Source organism: Notolabrus celidotus, chromosome 13, assembly GCF_009762535.1.
Source record: "Notolabrus celidotus isolate fNotCel1 chromosome 13, fNotCel1.pri, whole genome shotgun sequence".
Classification (NCBI taxonomy): domain Eukaryota; kingdom Metazoa; phylum Chordata; class Actinopteri; order Labriformes; family Labridae; genus Notolabrus; species Notolabrus celidotus.
In genome coordinates this window covers 21510950-21531034 of record NC_048284.1, presented here as the reverse complement: position 1 = coordinate 21531034, position 20085 = coordinate 21510950, and the positions used below count along the sequence as shown (strand labels likewise).

At 40.3% G+C, this 20085-nt stretch overlaps 2 protein-coding genes across 6 annotated transcripts in view; both read left to right on the top strand.

Moving 5' to 3' along the window:
• Nucleotides 1–6345, top strand: hsp90aa1.2 (heat shock protein 90, alpha (cytosolic), class A member 1, tandem duplicate 2). The gene is made up of 11 exons (XM_034699568.1): nt 1–317; nt 2055–2204; nt 2416–2782; nt 2913–3046; nt 3161–3511; nt 3694–3859; nt 3969–4159; nt 4755–4902; nt 5019–5287; nt 5400–5733; nt 5868–6345. The coding sequence occupies exons 2-11, from the start codon at nt 2055–2057 to the stop codon at nt 5978–5980; spliced, it is 2223 nt and encodes a 740-aa protein (XP_034555459.1). The 5' UTR covers nt 1–317; the 3' UTR covers nt 5981–6345.
• A 3229-nt stretch (nt 6346–9574) lies between these two features.
• ppp2r5cb (protein phosphatase 2, regulatory subunit B', gamma b) overlaps nt 9575–20085 on the top strand; it is a 36200-nt gene continuing 25689 nt past the window's right edge. The window contains exons 1-3 of one of the 5 annotated variants that reach the window (XM_034699230.1): nt 9575–9816; nt 10335–10394; nt 16783–16945. In XM_034699230.1, coding sequence (XP_034555121.1) covers nt 9790–9816; nt 10335–10394; nt 16783–16945 — 250 coding nt within the window. In that variant the 5' untranslated portion in view covers nt 9575–9789. Of the gene's footprint in view, nt 9817–10334; nt 10395–16630; nt 16667–16779; nt 16946–20085 lie in introns of those variants that run through there. The other 4 variants (XM_034699227.1, XM_034699226.1, XM_034699229.1 and 1 more) reach the window with 4 other exon arrangements.

Here is a 20085-nt window from a genome sequence, read left to right as displayed (position 1 = left end):
ATGTTCTGGAATTTTCAGTTAACACTGCATGGTTCATCCCAGTTCACTTCTTCACTCTGCCCCCCAAAAGTCCCGCCCCCTCTCGTCCAGAGTAACAGAGAGGCGTGGGCACACAGAATGATTGACACTCCACTGAGCCTGTCAGCGACCGAACCGTCGCGAGGACGATTCCAGACGGTTCTGGAAGCTCTGATCAGGATTTCTCGAACACTCCGAGAGCGCACAAAATCCCCGCAGCTGGGAGTCTCTCAGTAGACGGTCTGCGACGGGAACATAGGCACGCTTCTCATTTGAGTTCTCGAATTCCAAGGACCAAGGTAAATGAATGAAATACTTTTATTCAAATATGATGCTACAATTAAATAGTCCACTGACATTAGAACAATCCTCACTTTGGCTTTCATGTGTATAGCTTTTATTATAATTGTTATAAAGCCTAAGCTTTTAGTGATGCATTTAATACTGTTTGAAATTACAATATATTTCAAATTTTCGGATATTCCTTGATGCAAACAGCGATGACTTCAGTCATGATAACACAATATTAAGTTAGCTGTGTAATGTACATCGTGTTATAATGAGATTATGGCCATGTAATAACGAAAGGCCGTTCTTTTGGAGGACATTTCTGCATAAAGACTGTTAAATGTCGGATATAAGTGATTCCTTCGCCCTGCCATCACTATTTGAACACCTCAAAACTTTTCAGTTCCATCATTAATATGGAAACTATCCCTCATCACCTTTTGCACGGCTTAAGCCGGGATGCAGCAGCCACATGGACCGCCGGGTGCGTTCTTTGTGCACCGGTCAGGCAGGAATTATGCGAACTATTTAATGACCCTTTGCAAAGAGTGGGATTTTTTATTATTCAGCTGTCATCTGCCGTCTCAGTTATTCAGTGCACGGACACAGAAGTACACCGCGATGATACAAACTCCCAGAACCTCCTGTCCTCAGATGGTTGGTGGTTGGTAGGAAGCGGAGGAGGAGCTCTTGATTCCTATGAAACTGATAGAGTTCAGTTCTCTTGGTACCTTCTAGAAACGTGTACTTCACACAGGAGACCGCAAGGTGGAGCCTTACTAAGTGATACCCAATTTTATTCAGGTGCTCCTCTCTGTTAAACCATTAAACCAATAATAAGAGTAGAAGAGAGGTTAATACACAACACATCTATTACACTTTAATGATCTGTCTACTTTTGAGGGCAGAAAATAGTTTCATCACTGTTTTCTCTTTTTTGGTAGATCAAGGTTGTAGGTGTGCAGAGTAATGCCTTGAAAACAAATACCTTGATTTGTTAAAATGCATTTTTCAGTCCAGACTTTATGTAATTTTCTGTCAGATCATTTAAATAATTTCAATCTACAGTATTAGTTTGCCTGTGTATTGATCAAACAATGCGTTGAGGCTACAGGAATGCCTCATTAAAAATATCTCTCATCTCTTTGTAACATACCTGTCTAAATAAATGTTAAATAAACAACTGATTCAACCTAGAGACAAAACATTGCTGAATAGCCTTAACTTGTGTAACTTATATAACTTGCGTATAGGCAGAAGCAGACAAGATGGATTATAGGCAGGTGGAGCAGTGAGTAAAGCTTCACCATCTGTCATACCACCTGTCTGCCCAAGTAATACATGCTCACACATCACTTGTCATTGCTGATGCAAACCACGCTGTGCCAAAGTGTTCACTGTCAAGTCATTAATTGTAGAATTCATTTAATATCTTTTACAGGAAATGGATACACACTGAACAGCATGATAACACTGTATACAGTGTTTCAGGTGGATTTATACGACAAACAAGACTGCATCTTTGTGGTTATGACAACTATTTTATTTTCTAAGGTGTCACTTTAATTGCTGGCCAGAGGGTGGTATGTGGTAGATGTGACAGTGTAGTGAGTCATTGTGCTGCAGGGGACCAAAAAATACCACGGTGTGCATGCCTCTGTAACAGCAACAAAAATGATGAGAGGTGATATGGTTTACATACTTTGTGACCGCATGAAATTTTTGATACAAGCATGTTCTCCTCCTAGATGCCTGAATTACACGATCAACCAATGGAGGAGGAGGCAGAGACCTTTGCTTTCCAGGCTGAGATTGCTCAGCTCATGTCCCTGATCATCAACACCTTTTATTCCAACAAAGAGATCTTCCTTAGAGAGCTTATCTCCAACTCTTCAGATGTAAGTTTGCATCAGTATTAGTCTAAAGCTGATTCCTTAATCTCATTGCTCCGGTCTTTGGTTTTAATTAAGGTTCTTTTAAATGAAACATGGCAATGTGCTGTGGCTTTGATACATTGTTGTATAATAAACGGGAAGTACTTGATAATTAAAAAGGCAATTGTTAAAATTTCAATCATAACTTGGATTAATGTTGTTGTTTTACCCACAGGCCCTTGATAAAATCCGCTATGAGAGTCTCACTGACCCCTCCAAACTCGACGATGGCAAGGAAATGAAAATCGAAATCATTCCGAACAAAGAGGAGCGCACCCTCACCCTGATCGACACAGGCATCGGCATGACAAAGGCTGATCTGATCAACAACCTGGGCACCATCGCCAAGTCTGGCACCAAGGCTTTCATGGAGGCTCTGCAGGCTGGAGCTGACATCTCCATGATTGGTCAGTTTGGTGTTGGTTTCTACTCCGCCTACCTGGTGGCTGAGAGAGTGACAGTCATTACCAAGCACAATGATGACGAGCAGTACGCCTGGGAATCCTCAGCTGGAGGATCCTTCACAGTTAAATTAGACACCTGTAAGTAATATAAAGGCCGTCATTTGGGCTGGTGCTATTTGACAATGTATTTTCTTTGATTGTTTGATTGCTGCATGTGGTGCCAGTGTGATCTGTGACTTACAGTTATCAATCTTTTTTGTTATTTCAGCTGAACCAATGGGGCGCGGCACTAGGGTGATCCTGCACTTGAAAGACGACCAGATAGAATACCTTGAGGAGCGAAGAATCAAAGAGATCGTGAAAAAGCATTCACAGTTCATCGGATATCCAATCACACTCTTTGTAAGCAATGATTCAAATAGTCCTTATCATGTCTTTAGATTTATTAACCGCTCTCAACCCAACGAAGTCATCAAAAAAAACATGGCAACCTGACCGTGTTATATTTTGATTCAGGTGGAAAAAGAGCGAGACAAAGAAGTGAGTGACGACGAAGCAGAGGAGGAGGAGGAGAAGGAGAAAGCCAAGGATGAGGATGAGGAGAAGGATGAGGACAAGCCCGAGATTGAGGATGTCGGGTCTGATGAGGAGCACGACCACGACCACGACCACGACCACGACCATGACCACAAGTCTTGTGACAAAAAGAAGAAGAAGAAGAAGATTAAGGAGAAGTACATTGACCAGGAAGAACTGAACAAGACCAAACCCCTGTGGACCCGCAACCCTGATGACATCACTAATGAGGAGTATGGAGAGTTCTACAAGAGTCTGACTAACGACTGGGAGGACCACCTGGCTGTCAAGGTAAAAGATATGACACTTAATGTTGTCTTTACTGTTTCAATGTAATCAGAGCAGTCGGATCATCATTTGTGTCTGTAACATTTAGCACTATAACACTACTTTTAATGCGGTCTGAGTGAGGAATTATCTGGAAACATAAGAAAACTGATATTAATGATCTGATCCATCTTTCTTCCCTGCAGCACTTTTCAGTAGAAGGTCAACTGGAATTCCGTGCCCTGCTGTTTGTGCCTCGTCGTGCACCCTTCGACCTCTTTGAGAACAAGAAGAAGAAGAACAACATCAAGCTGTACGTCCGCAGAGTCTTCATCATGGACAACTGCGATGAGCTCATCCCTGAGTACCTCAGTGAGTATAACAAACCAAACGAAAGTGGCATCACCAGGTTACACAGTTTGTTCATGAGCTGAAAAAATCAGCTCAGAGGTGTGAACATACTTTCTTTATTACTCTTCAGATTTCATCAAGGGTGTGGTGGACTCTGAGGATCTGCCCCTGAACATCTCCAGAGAGATGCTGCAGCAGAGCAAGATCCTCAAAGTCATCCGCAAGAACCTGGTCAAGAAGTGCCTGGAGCTCTTCACTGAGCTCGCAGAGGACAAGGACAACTACAAGAAATACTACGAGCAGTTCTCCAAGAACATCAAGGTGAGTGTTTCTGAAAGCCTGATTTATACTGCTGTGTGGAATCTACACCCTTGCTTACTCTAGCGTAGCAGAAGCAAACGTAGCCTGACTTGCACCTCCTCCGTGGCCACACTGCCTGAGCTGCTGTGCATTCCACCTTCTCTCGTGATCTCCTCTCTTTTGCAATAATTGCAGCATGATCAACTGCTGCTCTACATTCATCAGTTTCACTCCAACATGATATGCCCGGATTCAGTCACCAGCTACTAGTTTGATGTGATGGTGAAATGATTTCCAACTTATATGTTTGCAGGATGAATTACAAAGTTAAGCTAGCACCTTGAGCATTTTCGTATTAGTGAGTAATTACTTTTGTTCCTCAACCCTTTAACATAGTCACCATCTGTCTGATCCTTTGGCCATATTGTCTCAGAGTTAAGCTGCTTGTCTGGATCTTGTTCTGTGTTCAAGCAGAAGCCCTCTGGTTATAAGTGGTTACACCTGAAGCAGTATCAGTCTTTTTATGTGGGACAGGATGAAGTACAATTTCAGATTTTGATGTCATTTAGATGAATCATACTGGATGTTACTGACATTAGATGTATTTTTCTTGCAGCTTGGAATCCACGAGGATTCTCAAAACAGGAAGAGGTTGTCGGAGCTGCTGCGTTACTACACCTCAGCCTCTGGAGATGAGATGGTATCCTTGAAGGACTATGTAACACGCATGAAGGACAGCCAGAAACACATCTACTACATCACTGGTGAGGATGCTCTTCATTTATAAACTAATTTAAGTATATTAGATGTAGTTGAACTGAGTTATCCAGTGTAGTGTTCCAATAAGTCTGATACACAACTGCTGTTTCTGTATTTTTAGGTGAGACCAAAGATCAGGTGGCTAACTCTGCCTTTGTGGAGCGCCTTCGCAAAGCTGGCCTTGAGGTCATCTACATGATCGAGCCCATCGATGAGTACTGTGTCCAACAGCTGAAGGAGTTTGAGGGCAAGAACCTGGTTTCAGTAACCAAGGAAGGCCTGGAGCTGCCTGAGGATGATGATGAGAAGAAGAAGCAGGAGGAGAAGAGGGCTCAGTTTGAGAACCTGTGCAAGATCATGAAGGACATCTTGGAGAAGAAGGTGGAAAAAGTAAGCAGAGTGATAAAAGACACTGCATTTAAACAACCCCTGAGGTGCTTTCTACCTTTGTTTTCTCTTAAGTAAATCAGGTAATGATGCTGATTCTTAATTTCTACCACAGGTCACAGTCTCCAACCGCCTGGTCTCCTCCCCATGCTGCATCGTCACCAGCACTTATGGCTGGACGGCTAACATGGAGAGGATCATGAAGGCCCAGGCTCTGAGGGATAACTCCACCATGGGCTACATGGCTGCTAAAAAGCACCTTGAGATCAACCCCGACCACCCCATCGTGGAGACCCTGAGGCAAAAGGCAGAGGCCGACAAGAACGACAAGTCTGTGAAGGATCTGGTCATTCTGCTGTTTGAGACAGCCCTGCTTTCGTCCGGGTTCACCCTTGATGACCCTCAGACTCACTCCAACCGCATCTACAGGATGATCAAGCTGGGTCTTGGTGAGCGTTTGTGTTCATGTACATAAATGCTGTGAAAATTTTAATCATGCCTGTTGATGAGCTGCAAAATGAATATTAAATATCCAGGATGTCTGAAAATAGTACCTTACTCTAACTGTCTCCTTTTTTCTCAGGTATCGATGAGGATGATCTGACACCAGATGAAACCCCCTCTGCTCCCGTCGAGGACATGCCCCCTCTTGAAGGCGATGATGATGACACGTCCAGAATGGAGGAGGTGGATTAAACTGGTATCTAATGGCTGCTAGTCTTCAAAAGTAGTGTGTTGTAAAATTTGAAGTTTAATGTTGTAAATGAGACCGGAAAGTTCCCCCTGTCATCCCGTTTAACGAGTTCACTTACCTCCCCCTCACACTGACCATACTGTGTGCAGATCAGATTCATTCCTTTTAGAATGGTATTTTTTTAAGTTATCATTTTTGTATCATAAGTTTTGTTAATGTATTTCTTTTGTATTTATTGACATTCCAATGTTCTATGAGTGTTCTTACTTTGACTGTAAATTGAAAGTTTACTAAATTAAAATTGATACTGTTATTTGAAAAAGGCTTGGGGCCTATACAAATAAAAAAATACTATGCTGACATGTCATGTTTTGTTGATGCCTATTTGTCTCATAATTTTACTACAAATGAGTTCTCTATTCATTGAACTTAGAGAAAATTGACATGCTTGTTAAATTTAGTAGATAAACTGCTGATTTCTTATTCAAATTGCCATTTAATAGGACAACTGACAACAATATTATGTAAACAAGAAGTTCAAGCTAACAGCATACACAGAAGAAACTAAAAATTGTATTTAAATGAGCCTTTTGTATATTTATTATATTTTTGATAAACTAAATAAGCAGGTATCACTTATGATACAGACTGTATTGTCTAGTGTTGTCTAGGAAAAGTAAAAATTGGTTCAACGCATTCTACAGATAAAGGTGTGTGTGTGTGTGTGCTTTTCAATTGCCTTTTTGACATTAATCATGACAGAAAAAATGAGATCAATCAAAACTAGAGTGGCCTTTCCTGGTGATATTGCAGTGTGCTTCACCTGCTGCAGCTGCTGATGTTGCTGTAGCTACTTCTGCCTGTAATTTTTAAAGTCCTTGAGCAACTTCCTACAGGTGAAACTACTAATTAGGAAGACTTTATTATTATCTGTGTTTGAAAAACTTTGCTGAAAATGATGACTATGAAATAAATCATAAAAGAGTGCTTCAATAACCGCCAGAAGGTGGGGCTGTTTGCACAACATGCTGAAAAGGAACTTCTTGTAACCTAAGTAGAATTTGAGCAACTGAAGACAGGGAGAGTGCACAGTAAACACAAGTGAAAATTAAAATTGTTCATCTTAAAATTCCAAGAAAAAAAATCTGGGTCGCACACTACTAAGCAGAAATACTTGATTATTTAAAGGCATCAGTTCACAGTCAACCTTTAATATGATTGGAGATAAATTGTGAATGAATAACAAAGGTGACATTACAGCTTGGACAAGTTATATTTGCCCTAAATGATTTGCCATCGTGATGACAAAATGAGCAACATGTAAGAAGTAGCCATGACTTAAAGATTACAGGAGGTCATGGTCAGACATTTTGTCATTTCAAGCACATGTTTTACTAATAAACTGAACAAAAACTCTGTTCTTCGCTGATGTTCCAGAAAGCCAAGAAACTGTGACAGTGAGCCGATGCACAATTGAAGTATTCAGACATGATTAATTTAATTACTTACGCTTGTGCTACTACCCCTACTCTGGAATATGAAAATATCTGCTTTAAAGAAGACACTTTACAGGACAGTGGACCTATTGACCCATCGATAAAGATGAAATATGTTACATTTTGGGGGAAAACTGGATCTAATTAATAGAATTCAAAGGGGACAATACATTCTAAAAGTGATCCACTAGATGGCAGCAATGCCGCTCTCCCAACTCCTTTTTTGAAAGGAGGGTTTCAAATGTTCTAGATGTTCTTGAAAAATGTGAAGCGAGCACACTCGGCTATTGAAGGAGGTGCAATTATTTTATTTTAAAGTCACAATGTAAACAAAAGAAGTTAAAGCTGCTGTTGGTCCCTCCCAACCAGATTTCCTCTTAGCCCCCCAACACAGATCGGCGTGTTCAGGCTAAGATGATTCTTGAGCCTGGTGGGACCATAGGCAGCTCAGGGTGTTTTAACCGTTTTCTGTCCATTGTTGATGTGTGGTGTAAGGAGGAGGAGGAGGGAGGCAGAGGACTTAAGAGGATACATTGGACCACAGCGCCAAAAATAAATACATAAAGAAATAAAGAAGTAGAGAAATAAAGGAGTAAAGTGATAAAGAGGTAAAAAAAAAATCAAGAAATCAAGAAATAAAGAGTTAAATAATAAATTAAGATAAAGTAAAGAAAAAGAAAGAAAAGAAAGAATAAGGAAAAAAAATAAACTTAACAAAAGTAGTGGAATAAAAAGAGTAAAAGAGTGTGTGTGTTTATTAATCGCTGTGTGCAGTCATGATAGTGCTGGACTCATAACCAATCAGAGGATGTAGTAGGGGCCGCCCCTTCACCAATCAGGACAGAGGATTGGAGATTAGCTATGATTGGTCCGTCATAACGGGAACGAGGGGAATAATAACATTGCTTGATACAAAGGAGTTGGAAAATGCAGAGATTTCGCAATAGTCTCAAATTACTCCACTTACTGATGAGTACCAATGGGCATTATGACCTTTTCTCCAAACCCAGCAGAAAAAAAGTAGTTTTTTTTACACCATTCCTACCAACAGCAGCTTTAACTCTACATAATGCACATAGGAAATTCGTGCTACAATCTATCAATGCCCAAACCAACATATTTAACTTGTTTGTTTTGAACCAAGGGTTCTCAGCTGGTGAAAAACTCCTCATAGTGCCTTTAAATAGAAATTTCATATATAACTTTTATGGCCCTGAGGTATCCTGACAACATCAAATGTGGCCCTCTTTAGTCCCAAGGTGCAGGACACAGCGTCACAAGAAAAGCTTTGTTCCTGCTGCTATTACTGAGCTGAACAAGCAATAGCTTTTATTTTCTCACACAGTCAGCCCCCAATCTTATGACTTGAGCCCAGATTGTCTTACTTATTCATGTGGTTCTATCGTTTTTATTGGTTGACTGTTTTCTGATATGCTTTTTAAATGGAACTTTTAGCACTTTTATCATTTTTACATGTCTATTCATTTTACCATGTTTAGTGTTAGATTAGTTTTAGGATATTTTTTGTATTTTTTGCACATTAAAGCTGCTGTGAGGAACTTTTGATTTATATCAATTTTGACGCCCCATTGTGGACAAAGTGATACCTCTTATCTCTTGTTCTGTACATGCAAAAGTAGTGTTTTCAACAAAAACCTCACCCTGCTGTCTTTTAACAGACGGATTTATCACACTCAGTGTGATTATTTGCCACAAAAACAGCTGAAAAAGGGTGTTGCTAAAGCCAAATGTCAATCATGTGGTCTGACACCTACCCCCTCAGAGTGGTTTAAGGCATTAAAAATGACAACAGAGAAGGTATGAGTATTGTTGTTTATGTTTTGTTTGCTTTTGAAGGTCATAAAAAGGCATCAGTGTTGGTTTCAGTCTGTTTCTCAGCTGGGGAAAAACTCCTCATAGTGCCTTTAAGTAGATTGTTCTGTCTGAAGTCTATCTTGTAATTTTGTATCGACCTAACATCTCACTGGCTGCAAAACAAGTTTACCTACGGGTACAAATAAAGTAACCTGAACCTGAACCTGAACCCTCTTTGAAAAATGTTTGGACACCACTGATGTGGACTCTGACAGTGCCAGATAGAACCATCTTTTTTCCATCCTTTTACCAGTAGGGGGCTCCTGTAACCTCTCCATATTCTGGGTGTCGGTCTGTGACGTCAAAGTCAGCTGACATCAGACAGCCAATCACAGGGCGGAGACGGGCAGACCTGCTTTGCGCTGTGGTGCCCTGAGAGTTGTCAAGGTTTTGGTTTGTGGAGGATCCGAGAGGGGAGCAAGGGCGGCTACGGTTGTAAAATGCCGAATAAATCAAAAAAGGACAAGGTGAGTCATAGAATTACTCAAATATCATGGGGGTTAGACGCAAAGTTGAACGAGGTGCGTTTAAAGTGTTTTTTATTCACAAGCCGGCTTCAGAAGAAGACATTGAGCAATCAGCGTCCCATCACATAGACTGTTAACGGGAGCAGCACTCACCCTCAGCTAGCCGCTATCCTGCAAACACTTTATACCTTTTCTGCCTTCATAAAATACACCACCCCTTATCCTGAAGTGTGCTACACTAGTAAACTTTAAATGCATATGCGTTCCCAGACTTTGCTTATGTGCTTTCAAGTTTAAAAGGTCTACACTTTGTGTTTTTTCAAGCTGAAAGCCAGGGTTGTGTGAAGCTAGCCTCAGACTTGTGTGAGACTGGGTGGGCAGGCATGCTATATTTAGCTGGAATATTTTGCATGGCGACATTCATTGATAGACTGCTTACGTATGTTGCCACCCTTCCTGGTTATATCACCATAAATAAAGGACTTCAACTTTTTTTTTTTCTTTTTGTTGAATTTCAGGAGTCCCCTAAATCTGGCAAAGTGGGCAAGAGTGGAGGACAAGAGAACACAGAGCATGAGGTAGGCTGTTTATCAAACTTACCCATTGACAGAAGGACTATTTGTGACACAAGTTCAAACACCAGTGGTGTTACATCCCCAATGCTCTGCTATCTTCATGACCTAATAAATCATCAAGCTCCACCCATGCATTATCATTGCTGAGTGTGTCCATTGCAGGGATTCCAGGGAAAGTCTGGGCATAAAGATGATTGGATGTGGTTAACCTTCATACAGTAAAACATCCAATGCATGACATATATTCTACAATATAACAATTTGGATTAGGTATAGATAGTGTTATACACCAATACCATGAAAATCTCAGTTTATAAATAGCACAGGGAGTGGCTGTCATATGTTTTTTTTTTAATTTTTTTTTTTAAACCATGTTTTTATTAAGATTTTCAGAAAGCTTTACAGAGTATGAAGAATAATGTCAGACACAAAAACAAACAACCAAACAAAACAGGGCTTACATTGCAGGACATTATGCTACATGGCATCAATAGCACAATATTTCTTAAGACAAATGTTTAAAGAGAGGTAAGCGGTGAGCAGTAAAATCAGTCACTGTCCGGGAACTCTGTCCAATCGGGCAAGATAATCAGAAAAGGGCTGACAGATGTTGAAAAATTTGGTAAGATTGCCCATCATGCCATACTGGATTTTCTCCATGTGCAGTACACAGGTGAGGTCAGATAGCCAGGTCTTGAACTGGGGCACAGTGTCAGACTTCCAGAGATTTAGGCTGTTTCCGAAACAGCCTTCTACATACTACTTACTAATGTAGTAGGCGGTAGGTATTGCCTACTACATACTGCATTTGAATTTAGTATGTAGTATGACTGTTCTGTTCGATCTGTGTTGCAGTAATCTGAGCCAGACGTCACTAGATTCCCGGTTTCGGAAAGCAGAAGTAAACAACAGCGCAGCCGATAGAGAAAATGCTTCTTTAGCATCATTTAATGATTTAAAAACTTAGGAAGTGGTTTGTATGTAATTCAATAACCTTCACAGCACCCAAAGACGGCTTCCCGTCAAAAAAGAAGGAAAAAGAAAAAGCGGAACGAGCGCTGTGCATTATGGGAAACAGTACGTGAGGCATCAGTAGACATCCGGGGAGTTTTGGCTCACTGCAGATTTGGCTCTTGTTCACATACTACTTACTACATATTGAATTTTGGCCAAATCAGTATACTGCTAGTATAGTAGGCGGTTTCGGAAATAGCCTTAATATCACTTTCTTAGCAATTACCATACCATACATGATAGTGCTCTGCACAGAGAGACTTTGATTATATAAAGATGGAGAATACCCAAATAATGCCATGTCAGGGTCTGGTTTGAACACACAGCCATACATTCCAGAAAACCAGTTGGATATCTCACACCAAAAGGTATACAGCCTTGGACATGTCCAAAAAAGGTGGGCCAGTGAGCCCTCAGCAGATTTACAGCGATCACACAGAGAAGAGATTGTGGGATGGCTGTCATATTTGACATATGTGTAGAAATGCAGCCCTGCACAAAATACCCATCCTATTATTACATTTAGCTTGTGCAGTTTTTAAATAAACAGCTATAGTCATGTTAAGATCTGTAGGCGGTAGTGTCTAGTGCTAACCCAAAGGGTGATCTCTGAGTGCACTTGTATGTTGTTAAGTGCTGGGCCGTGCTTACTCCTATCACAAAGAGAAGAGAGGTGGTACACCTACTTTGAGTTGGAGCAGACATTTAGATGGTGTGTTTTGATGAAGAACATGTAGGGTTGCAAAATTCCTTGAATTTTTAAAGTTGGAAAATTTCCATGGGAATAAACGGGAATACACCAGGAATTGAATAAATTGAAGGTTGGCTCTTAACAGGGAACTTAAATATAGTTGGGGAAAATATATTTTAGCATAATCCTGACTAAAACAACCAGATTTCATGCGAGTACAGTTGAATGAATATCTATGCTATTCCTCAATCACATGCACATAGCACACTGCTTACTGCATGTCTATTGAGACGATGTCCACTACATGCACTTTTCATTTACCATTTTGAATGGGACTCAGTTGAGATTGCATTTTTGTTAAATTTTTGAATGGGTTGGGTCGGGGGGATGAGTAATATTTAACTCAACATTCATGTTTTTGTTCTTCAATGAAAGAATTGCTTGTTCAATAAAGTATTTAACACTTGATAAAGTTCTACTTAGAAATAAATCTGTTTTAATTGTATTATTTTGGGTGGATGTTTGCTTATAACAAAACAAAAGCTTAAATTCCCATGGAAATTTACCAGAAATGTTCCACCCCTTTGCAACCCTAAGAACATGTAACTTTTCTATCTCTTTAATTCAGCTTTTGTCAGATTGCTGAAAAAATTCTTTAAGATTTTCACAAATAGTAAATACTAAATGTGACCCGGGTTCAAACCATGTTGTAATTGGTATATTTTACCATAGTCCTCTTGTAGCTGCTGTAATACAGGGTATTTAGAAAGAGATTGCGTTCTAAGGGGTATGATGTACTTCCTTGGCTGAGAGGCCAGTGGTGCAAAGCCATCATCAGTGAAACTATGATTGAACTTCTCTAAAACAGAACCTCACAGAAGCATTGTGTGGTCAGCTTGTAACCTTGCTTCTGTTAGTTAGAAGAGCGTTTATTGACAGCACTGGGTTGCACCTGGATCGTAGTAGCCTTTCTCGTGACTGAAGCTGCTGTTTGTTTGGAACCTGGTGCTAAATTCTTCTGGGTGACACCAAGTATGAAGAGTTCACCGCAGTCCCCTCACCATTTGTGCTGCTGTACGGCTACCACAGTTTTGCATAGAACTAAGAATATATGAAATACAATTGAAGGTGTACAGAAATACTTCTCTGTATCCTGGGCGGAAGTCTTTCTTTTTTTTATTAGGTGCTGTCTTTGCAGTTTTCTTGTTTTCATAGGAACATGTATGCTGATGTTGCAAAAGACTACCTTCAATGCAACAAACAAGAAGAGCCATTTGATGCACATGTGATGCATTCTCACTCAGCAGGCAAATATTTGAGCTACTAGATGGAGCCCCAGCTATCCGTCAGCTACCCTCAGATCCACTCGCATCTTTTTAGCTGTAACTTTGACTAGCAGGCATGATGACTGAGGAAGACGAGAAGAACAGGTAGAATGTTGTAGAAGAGACATTGTTGGGAAGAGGAACACACTTTTGCTGCTGTTTCAGTTTAGGGTCAGTGCCTCGCTTCAACAGTGCCCAGTAAGTGAACCAGCTACCATCTACCCCTCATATGTACTTGTCTGTTCTTAAAAATTTGCCTGATCTGACCATTCACTGTTTTTACATTTGGATGTGATCACATCTGGAAAGGATAAAGTGGCCTTCTGTCTAATTTACGAACTCTTATGCTAGGGATACACAGCATGTCTGAACTGCATGATGGCTGCTTCCCTGAACTGCTGCAGCTCACGACCTCCTGGAGTCCACACCAGCAGTGTGTCAGCAGCCAGCTGCTTGAGAGCTGCTGCTCTTTATGTTGAGTTTGAACTGTAGTGAAAGGCTGTGATATTTCGGATATTGTCTATAATAATTAGGGATGCACAATATTGGATTTTTTGCCGATATGCCGATATTTTACAACTCATTTAGCAGATTACCGATACCATTTTCACTGTCACTTTTAGCTTGGAAGATCTGCAGAATGCTCACAGCAGATTTTAAGCAGTGCTTTGTTGCCCACATGGGCTGTGTGGCCACTCTTACCCGTTAGCATGCATGCCAAAAAGATAGGCTAACGCAGTGTGGCCCAGGCTTTAAATCATCAATTCTCTTCTGTATTGGAATTAGCGTACAGTATTATGGTGATGCTCTTACCACATTTGTTATGTAATATTCATTTATTTTGCAAAATTTGAAAAACACTTAATACTTAAAACTGCATATTTATTTACGACAATTGCTTTCAAACAAAATTCATACTAAAAGATACTTCCTACTTAAAACTTGGATGTTGCTCTCCCTGAGACAATCATAACAAAACCCACAACCAGGGCAAATTTGGCCAATTTCACATTTGACAGTAAGTAAACCTAACCTCTGTTCACAGGGAACATGTGAAAAGTGCAACTGTACAGCAAATAAACCCAAATTAAATAAAATGGTTTACTCTTTGACAGTAAATGTGCCTAAATTAGTCAGCTACATGTACCTTACAGACTGCTGCTTAAGTTCAAATTTAACTTAAAACATGAGCCCAGCATGTGTGCAGCAGCCCATTATTTTATCGGTTAATTATACTGGCGGATATCAGCATGTTGGCCGATATCCAATGGTTAATTTTTTTTTATATATACTTTTTATTTAGTAGTTTTCACACACAAAGAAACAGCAACAAGGAAACAAAAAAAGACAAAACAAAGATGTGGCAGCATGTCAGCATTGGATAAGTTTTCTTACATATATATAAGACTATCTTCTGTAAGTAAACAGCTCATTTTTAACTCATCCGTGAGTATAGGATTTGATACCCAATGCAGAGACACACTTTAAAGATAATGTACAAAGAAAAAGATCTACAACGTCGACAAGAATAAACAGAGAAAAGAAAAGAAAAAGAAAATAGTTCATTTTTAAGCCATTATTGGTCGATACCGATAATGTGCCGATAATATCGTGCATCCCCAATAATAATTAAACACACAATCATTTTGACTGTCACTTTTAGCTTGGAAGATCTGCAGAATGCTCACAGCAGATTTTAAGCAGTGCTTTGTTGCTCACATTGGCTGTGTGGCCACTCTTACCCGTTAACATGCATGCCAAAAAGATAGGCTAACGCAGTGTGGCCCAGGCTTTAGATATTGTTTTGGTCCTGTAATAGCAGTAAAGGCATCTGGCGGGAGTCATTACATAACACTTTATGCTGCAAGGTTATAGAAGATGAAAAATGTATCATGAGCAATATGCATTTTAAATACTCCAAGATAAAGGAACATAAATTTAACATAAAGAAGATTTTCCCCCCACATCCTCTCCCATCACCAAATCTAAACATAATTTCCTCCTAGGACTGAGCTCTTCTATTCATCGAGAGAAGTCCAAAAGCTTGATGCAGTCATTTCCCCCCTGACAGGAGAGTCAGTCCTCCTCTTTACTAGATGTTTAATATTGATGTTTTAATGTCTGTTCACCACCTGTGTGTGCTTAAGTGGCTGTAATGCACTGTCAGACATGCATGCTTGTCACTTGTAAAGCTCAAATAAACCATTTGCACCCTATTTCTCTTCAAAAGCACAACAGTAGACATTTGATATAAATGTTACTTGAACGCATCACCAAAAAACATACATTTACTAGTTTGAGCCGAACACTTCTGAATAAGGAAGATGCACATTTCTCAATCTAAGATCTACTTAATACATTTCTGTTTTACAAACAGGCTTTACAGTCTCCTTCCCATCTCATCTCTAGCTGTGTGATGGCAAGCAAAAGCAGCAAGCATGATTGCTGCTGTGTGCTGGCAGACGTGTAGCAGATGTACCGTTTCACCAAGCTTGTGTCAAATTGAAATCGTTGGGCTGCAAGCTGTTGTTGTACCTCCCTGCCCCGCCCTTCATTTTGTCCCATTTACTTTGTAAGCAGAAGTGTTTAAAGCTAAAGGGAATGTTTATAATATATAAAAGCCTTCATATGCTGTCTTGGTAAAAAAAACAAATCATTTAGCTACATTAAAAGCATTAAAACCATAGCTAACCTGGCAGGTGTTCTTACGTTCTAATTAACAGAATTCTTAATTCCTGTTTTTAGATTAAACAATAATGTAATCTAGTTCATAACAGAAATCTGTCTTTTTGCTTTACTTGACAGCTTGGTCGTGCCCGGTTTTTAAGCTGCTGTCTTGCAGTGCCGCAGACAGAGGCCAGCTTTTGTCAGATCTTAAACAAATGTAACAACTCCCCTTGTGACTCAGACAGACACAGCTCCACAGCTGCATCTAATGAACTGAGCTGTGTGACATCAGGTGTGTGTTGATGTATGGATCCCAGCGGGCAGGTGGGACCAGGTGTGAGAAACCTGCCAGATTCATTTTAGCCCACATCAGGATTATATTTAGCAGTACGGATGTCTTCTGGGTGTTTTTCTACGTCTTTGTGAGACTCAGCCGGGTGGCTTGATAAGCGGATAAGAGAGCCGTTGTGTTTAGTTCTCTCTACGACTAATATAATGTTCTGTACGATTACTGTACTCAGGTGTGGTGGAGTGTGTTTGACGGCCTTGGTTATATAATGCAAGGCACTTTGCTGGAGGTGACATGCACACAGTTTTATCAGATTAACAAAGAGGTCATTGTACTCCATGCATCACATATGCTTGCTTTACCTCAGTGTCACTAATGTGGGTTTGTTTCTTCTTACCTCAGCAGAGCTCTAACAGGAAGACTAGCAACAGTGTTCCTCCCACCACCCAGCTGCTGAAGGGGAAGCAGCCAGGTTCCCAGACACCTGTCAAAAAGGACAAGAGGCAGAGCTCCTCTCGCTTCAGCTTGAGCAACAACAGGGAGCTGCAGAAACTGCCCGCTTTCAAAGGTATTTACTGGTGCAGTGACAACATACTGTCACCCAATCATATCCCTTCATTAAGAGCTGAAATGTTTCAGATTTGAGTTTGAAAATCTCAAATCAGACTTCTTTTGTAAAAGGTATTTGTGATAAAGGATGTCTGTAATCTTGGCATGGATAAGAGCAGGCCTCACAGACTTGCATACCTGCATGCACACACTCTGTTATTTACTCTGTCTTTCCACACTGAAATATCCATAAACTACCCCGCTGCATCACTCTGATTTTGATACTGAGCTGGGCATGACATTACGCAATACAAGGAAACAAACAGAGGACGTACATGGCATGGACTTTGCGCTGGATTTAACCCAAGTGTCTATATTTAGTGGTAATCCAGAGATAAAGCTTTAATACCATGGTCCCTGTGTTTCAGGATGTTGCCAGTGACCAGCAATGTCTGGCAGCTAAACTTATATTCCTTCTCTCTCTTCGTGTGCTTGCAGAGGAGAAATATGTTTGTGTTTTTGCAGTTGCATTATCCACATTTAATTAAACGTCTGTGTCGGTGTACCACCAGACGGGAAAGCGTGGAGAGGGAGCCGCCTGTTCTCCTTCTGGGCCTATTATCTATGCATGTAACTGTGTATGCATGCATGCATGAATACACACAGCAATGTCGTCCTCTGCATTTTCAGATCTTTTCAAAGTAAGTGTATAACCTTGAGGTGCACTCAGAACAAACTGCACTGTGAGCTGTGCAAATTGAAAAAAGATATGCAGATTTCAGAGTGCAGGAAAAAAGATTGGTTGTCTCTTCCTGAAAATACATTTATTATATACAATATAATACTAAATGAAAAACATAAATTTAAGCTTTTTGTTGAAAGCAAAATATTCTTTTGTTTTTTGAAGGTGCCGCCTCCCAGCAGAGAATTAAACTATACACATGAGTCATTTACCAAAAACAGTTGTTTTTTAGGGAATATACACATTTTATATAACTAACACAGCAATGATATTACTGTAGGGCAGCAGAATCAGGCAGATCTGGTGCATATGCAATATGTCACTTTTTTTTATAAGGTGTAACTCTGCACTTCCTTTCAGTATTAGGATGCGGTAAAACTCTCCCTGTGTTACTTTTTGGAAAATGTGAAGGCTGCATTGAAAGGTGGTCAAACCTTGTTCCTCGCTTTGCATCAGTAATAGTGCTGCCACCTGAAAGAGCTGACTTTTCACATGGAAGATTTTGCTTTGTGCTACTACCCAGGCCTTAAAATGTGCATCTGTTAAGTTTTTCTTTTGTTTTAAGTTTTTCTCCTCGACAGAGAGAACTAAAACAGACCTTTTTTCCTCTTATGCGAAAATTGAAGTTCTTATCTATGACTAAAGGAAACAGCAGCTGTTGTGTTTTTGCACACCATCTTTTCGCTAAGTCTACCCTTTCTGTAAGACCACAACCAACACTCACAGATGAGTCTGCCATAAATAATTCCTGCATCTTTATCCTGTTTCGCTTTCAGTGCTGCACTGTGATAAGACACCATGAGCATAACTTTAATTCTGACAGAGGTTACCACATTCTCACACCCCAATGAAAGCTTTGATAACACTTGCACAGCTTTATCCCACAGTGGGCAAGAAGGGCCAGAAGTTGTTATCACTCTGTCCTGTCCAAACACGCTCCTCGCTCGGCCTGTTTTTACTCCAGGCATGTTCACCACCTCCTGATGGAAACACATGTCCGAGAACCTGTCCTGCAGAGCCACAAGGTTGAAGCGAGACGGAAAACCCCAAACAGAATCAGGCCTTTCCCACGCACAGGTCCCAAAAGTGAAAGTGCTGATCGTGCCTCCTGAGTACATTTCAACCCGTCCAAGCTTTTGCAGTTTGTTGATCAGCAGTTGAAATTATTCCTGCTGAAAAAGTAATATGGTGAGCCTGTTTTATAAGACTGTGCCAAAGTAAAACATTTGTGTTTTGGATAAATGTTTGTTTGACTGAAGCGTATAAACAGAGGATTCATCTCTACAGGGGCCTGTTTATTTTATTGTGGTCCTGTTTCAAGTGTTAATGTTCCTGCCAAAAAGCAAAGAACAACAGTTGTTGCCTCTGTATGTGTTCTCTTTAGAGCAGGAGCTATCCTGCATGAAGCATCTGTTTCACAAGGTTTGCTGCCCCCTGGTGGTTAGAATACCACATAAATCTTGCACTGTCATCACTGGAACAAATTCTTCAATACATAGCTTAGTCTTTAGCCTAATGTGCTTTTTATCAGCTGTTGTCATCTCATTTCTTACTCTTCATCATCAATATATCAGCATCATATTCACCAGGCGTTGATGTGGTTACATTCATTCCCCCTGAGTCTGTGACCAGAACTGCATCCAGAGTAGCAGTCTGTTTTTCATCGCACAGACGTCTGTCAAGAAAGAGCAGACTGTGCTATTTAATGACTTATCAGAGTCAAGTCCTTACACCAGTGGTTCTCAGAGTGGGGTCCTAGGACACCTAAGGGTCCGCAAACCATAGTGTGGGGGTCCGTGAAATAATTATAAAAAATTCTAATAAATTATAAAATTGTGCTGTGTCATAAAAACAACATATATATACAGCTGAGGACCATTTGCGCCAATGAAATCAGCCTATTGTGCCCATTACTCCCAGCATAGAGCCATTTCTAAATCAGTTCACATCGTCCAGTGATGCTAAGCCAAAGCTAGCTAAATTAAGAAGCAAAGCGACGTCTGATCACCTGGAAGATAAGGACAAAACTAAAGACTTTTTCCAGCAAAAGAGCGAGGAATACATCCGCCAGAAAACTCAGATGGTGAAGTGTTTTCTGTTTATCACTATGGAACAGGTTTGAAGTATTTGGATTGACAAGTTTTACCATTCAAATAGTTCCAAGGGCATCTAAGAGTTCAAATGGTAAAGCATTTGCTTATTCTATGTTACAATTATGAGGGGTCTTTGGAAAATGTTCTCACCTGTAAGGGGTCCCTGGTCCCATACAGTTTGAGAACCCCTGCTTTACACAACAACATGATAACACAGTTAGAAATGCCACAAACTATGTCATAAAACCAAGTCATTGTGAAGTAAAAGTAGTCCTTTAGTGGTGGACATTAGTTTCATGTTTTTTAAACTGTATTATCAGTACA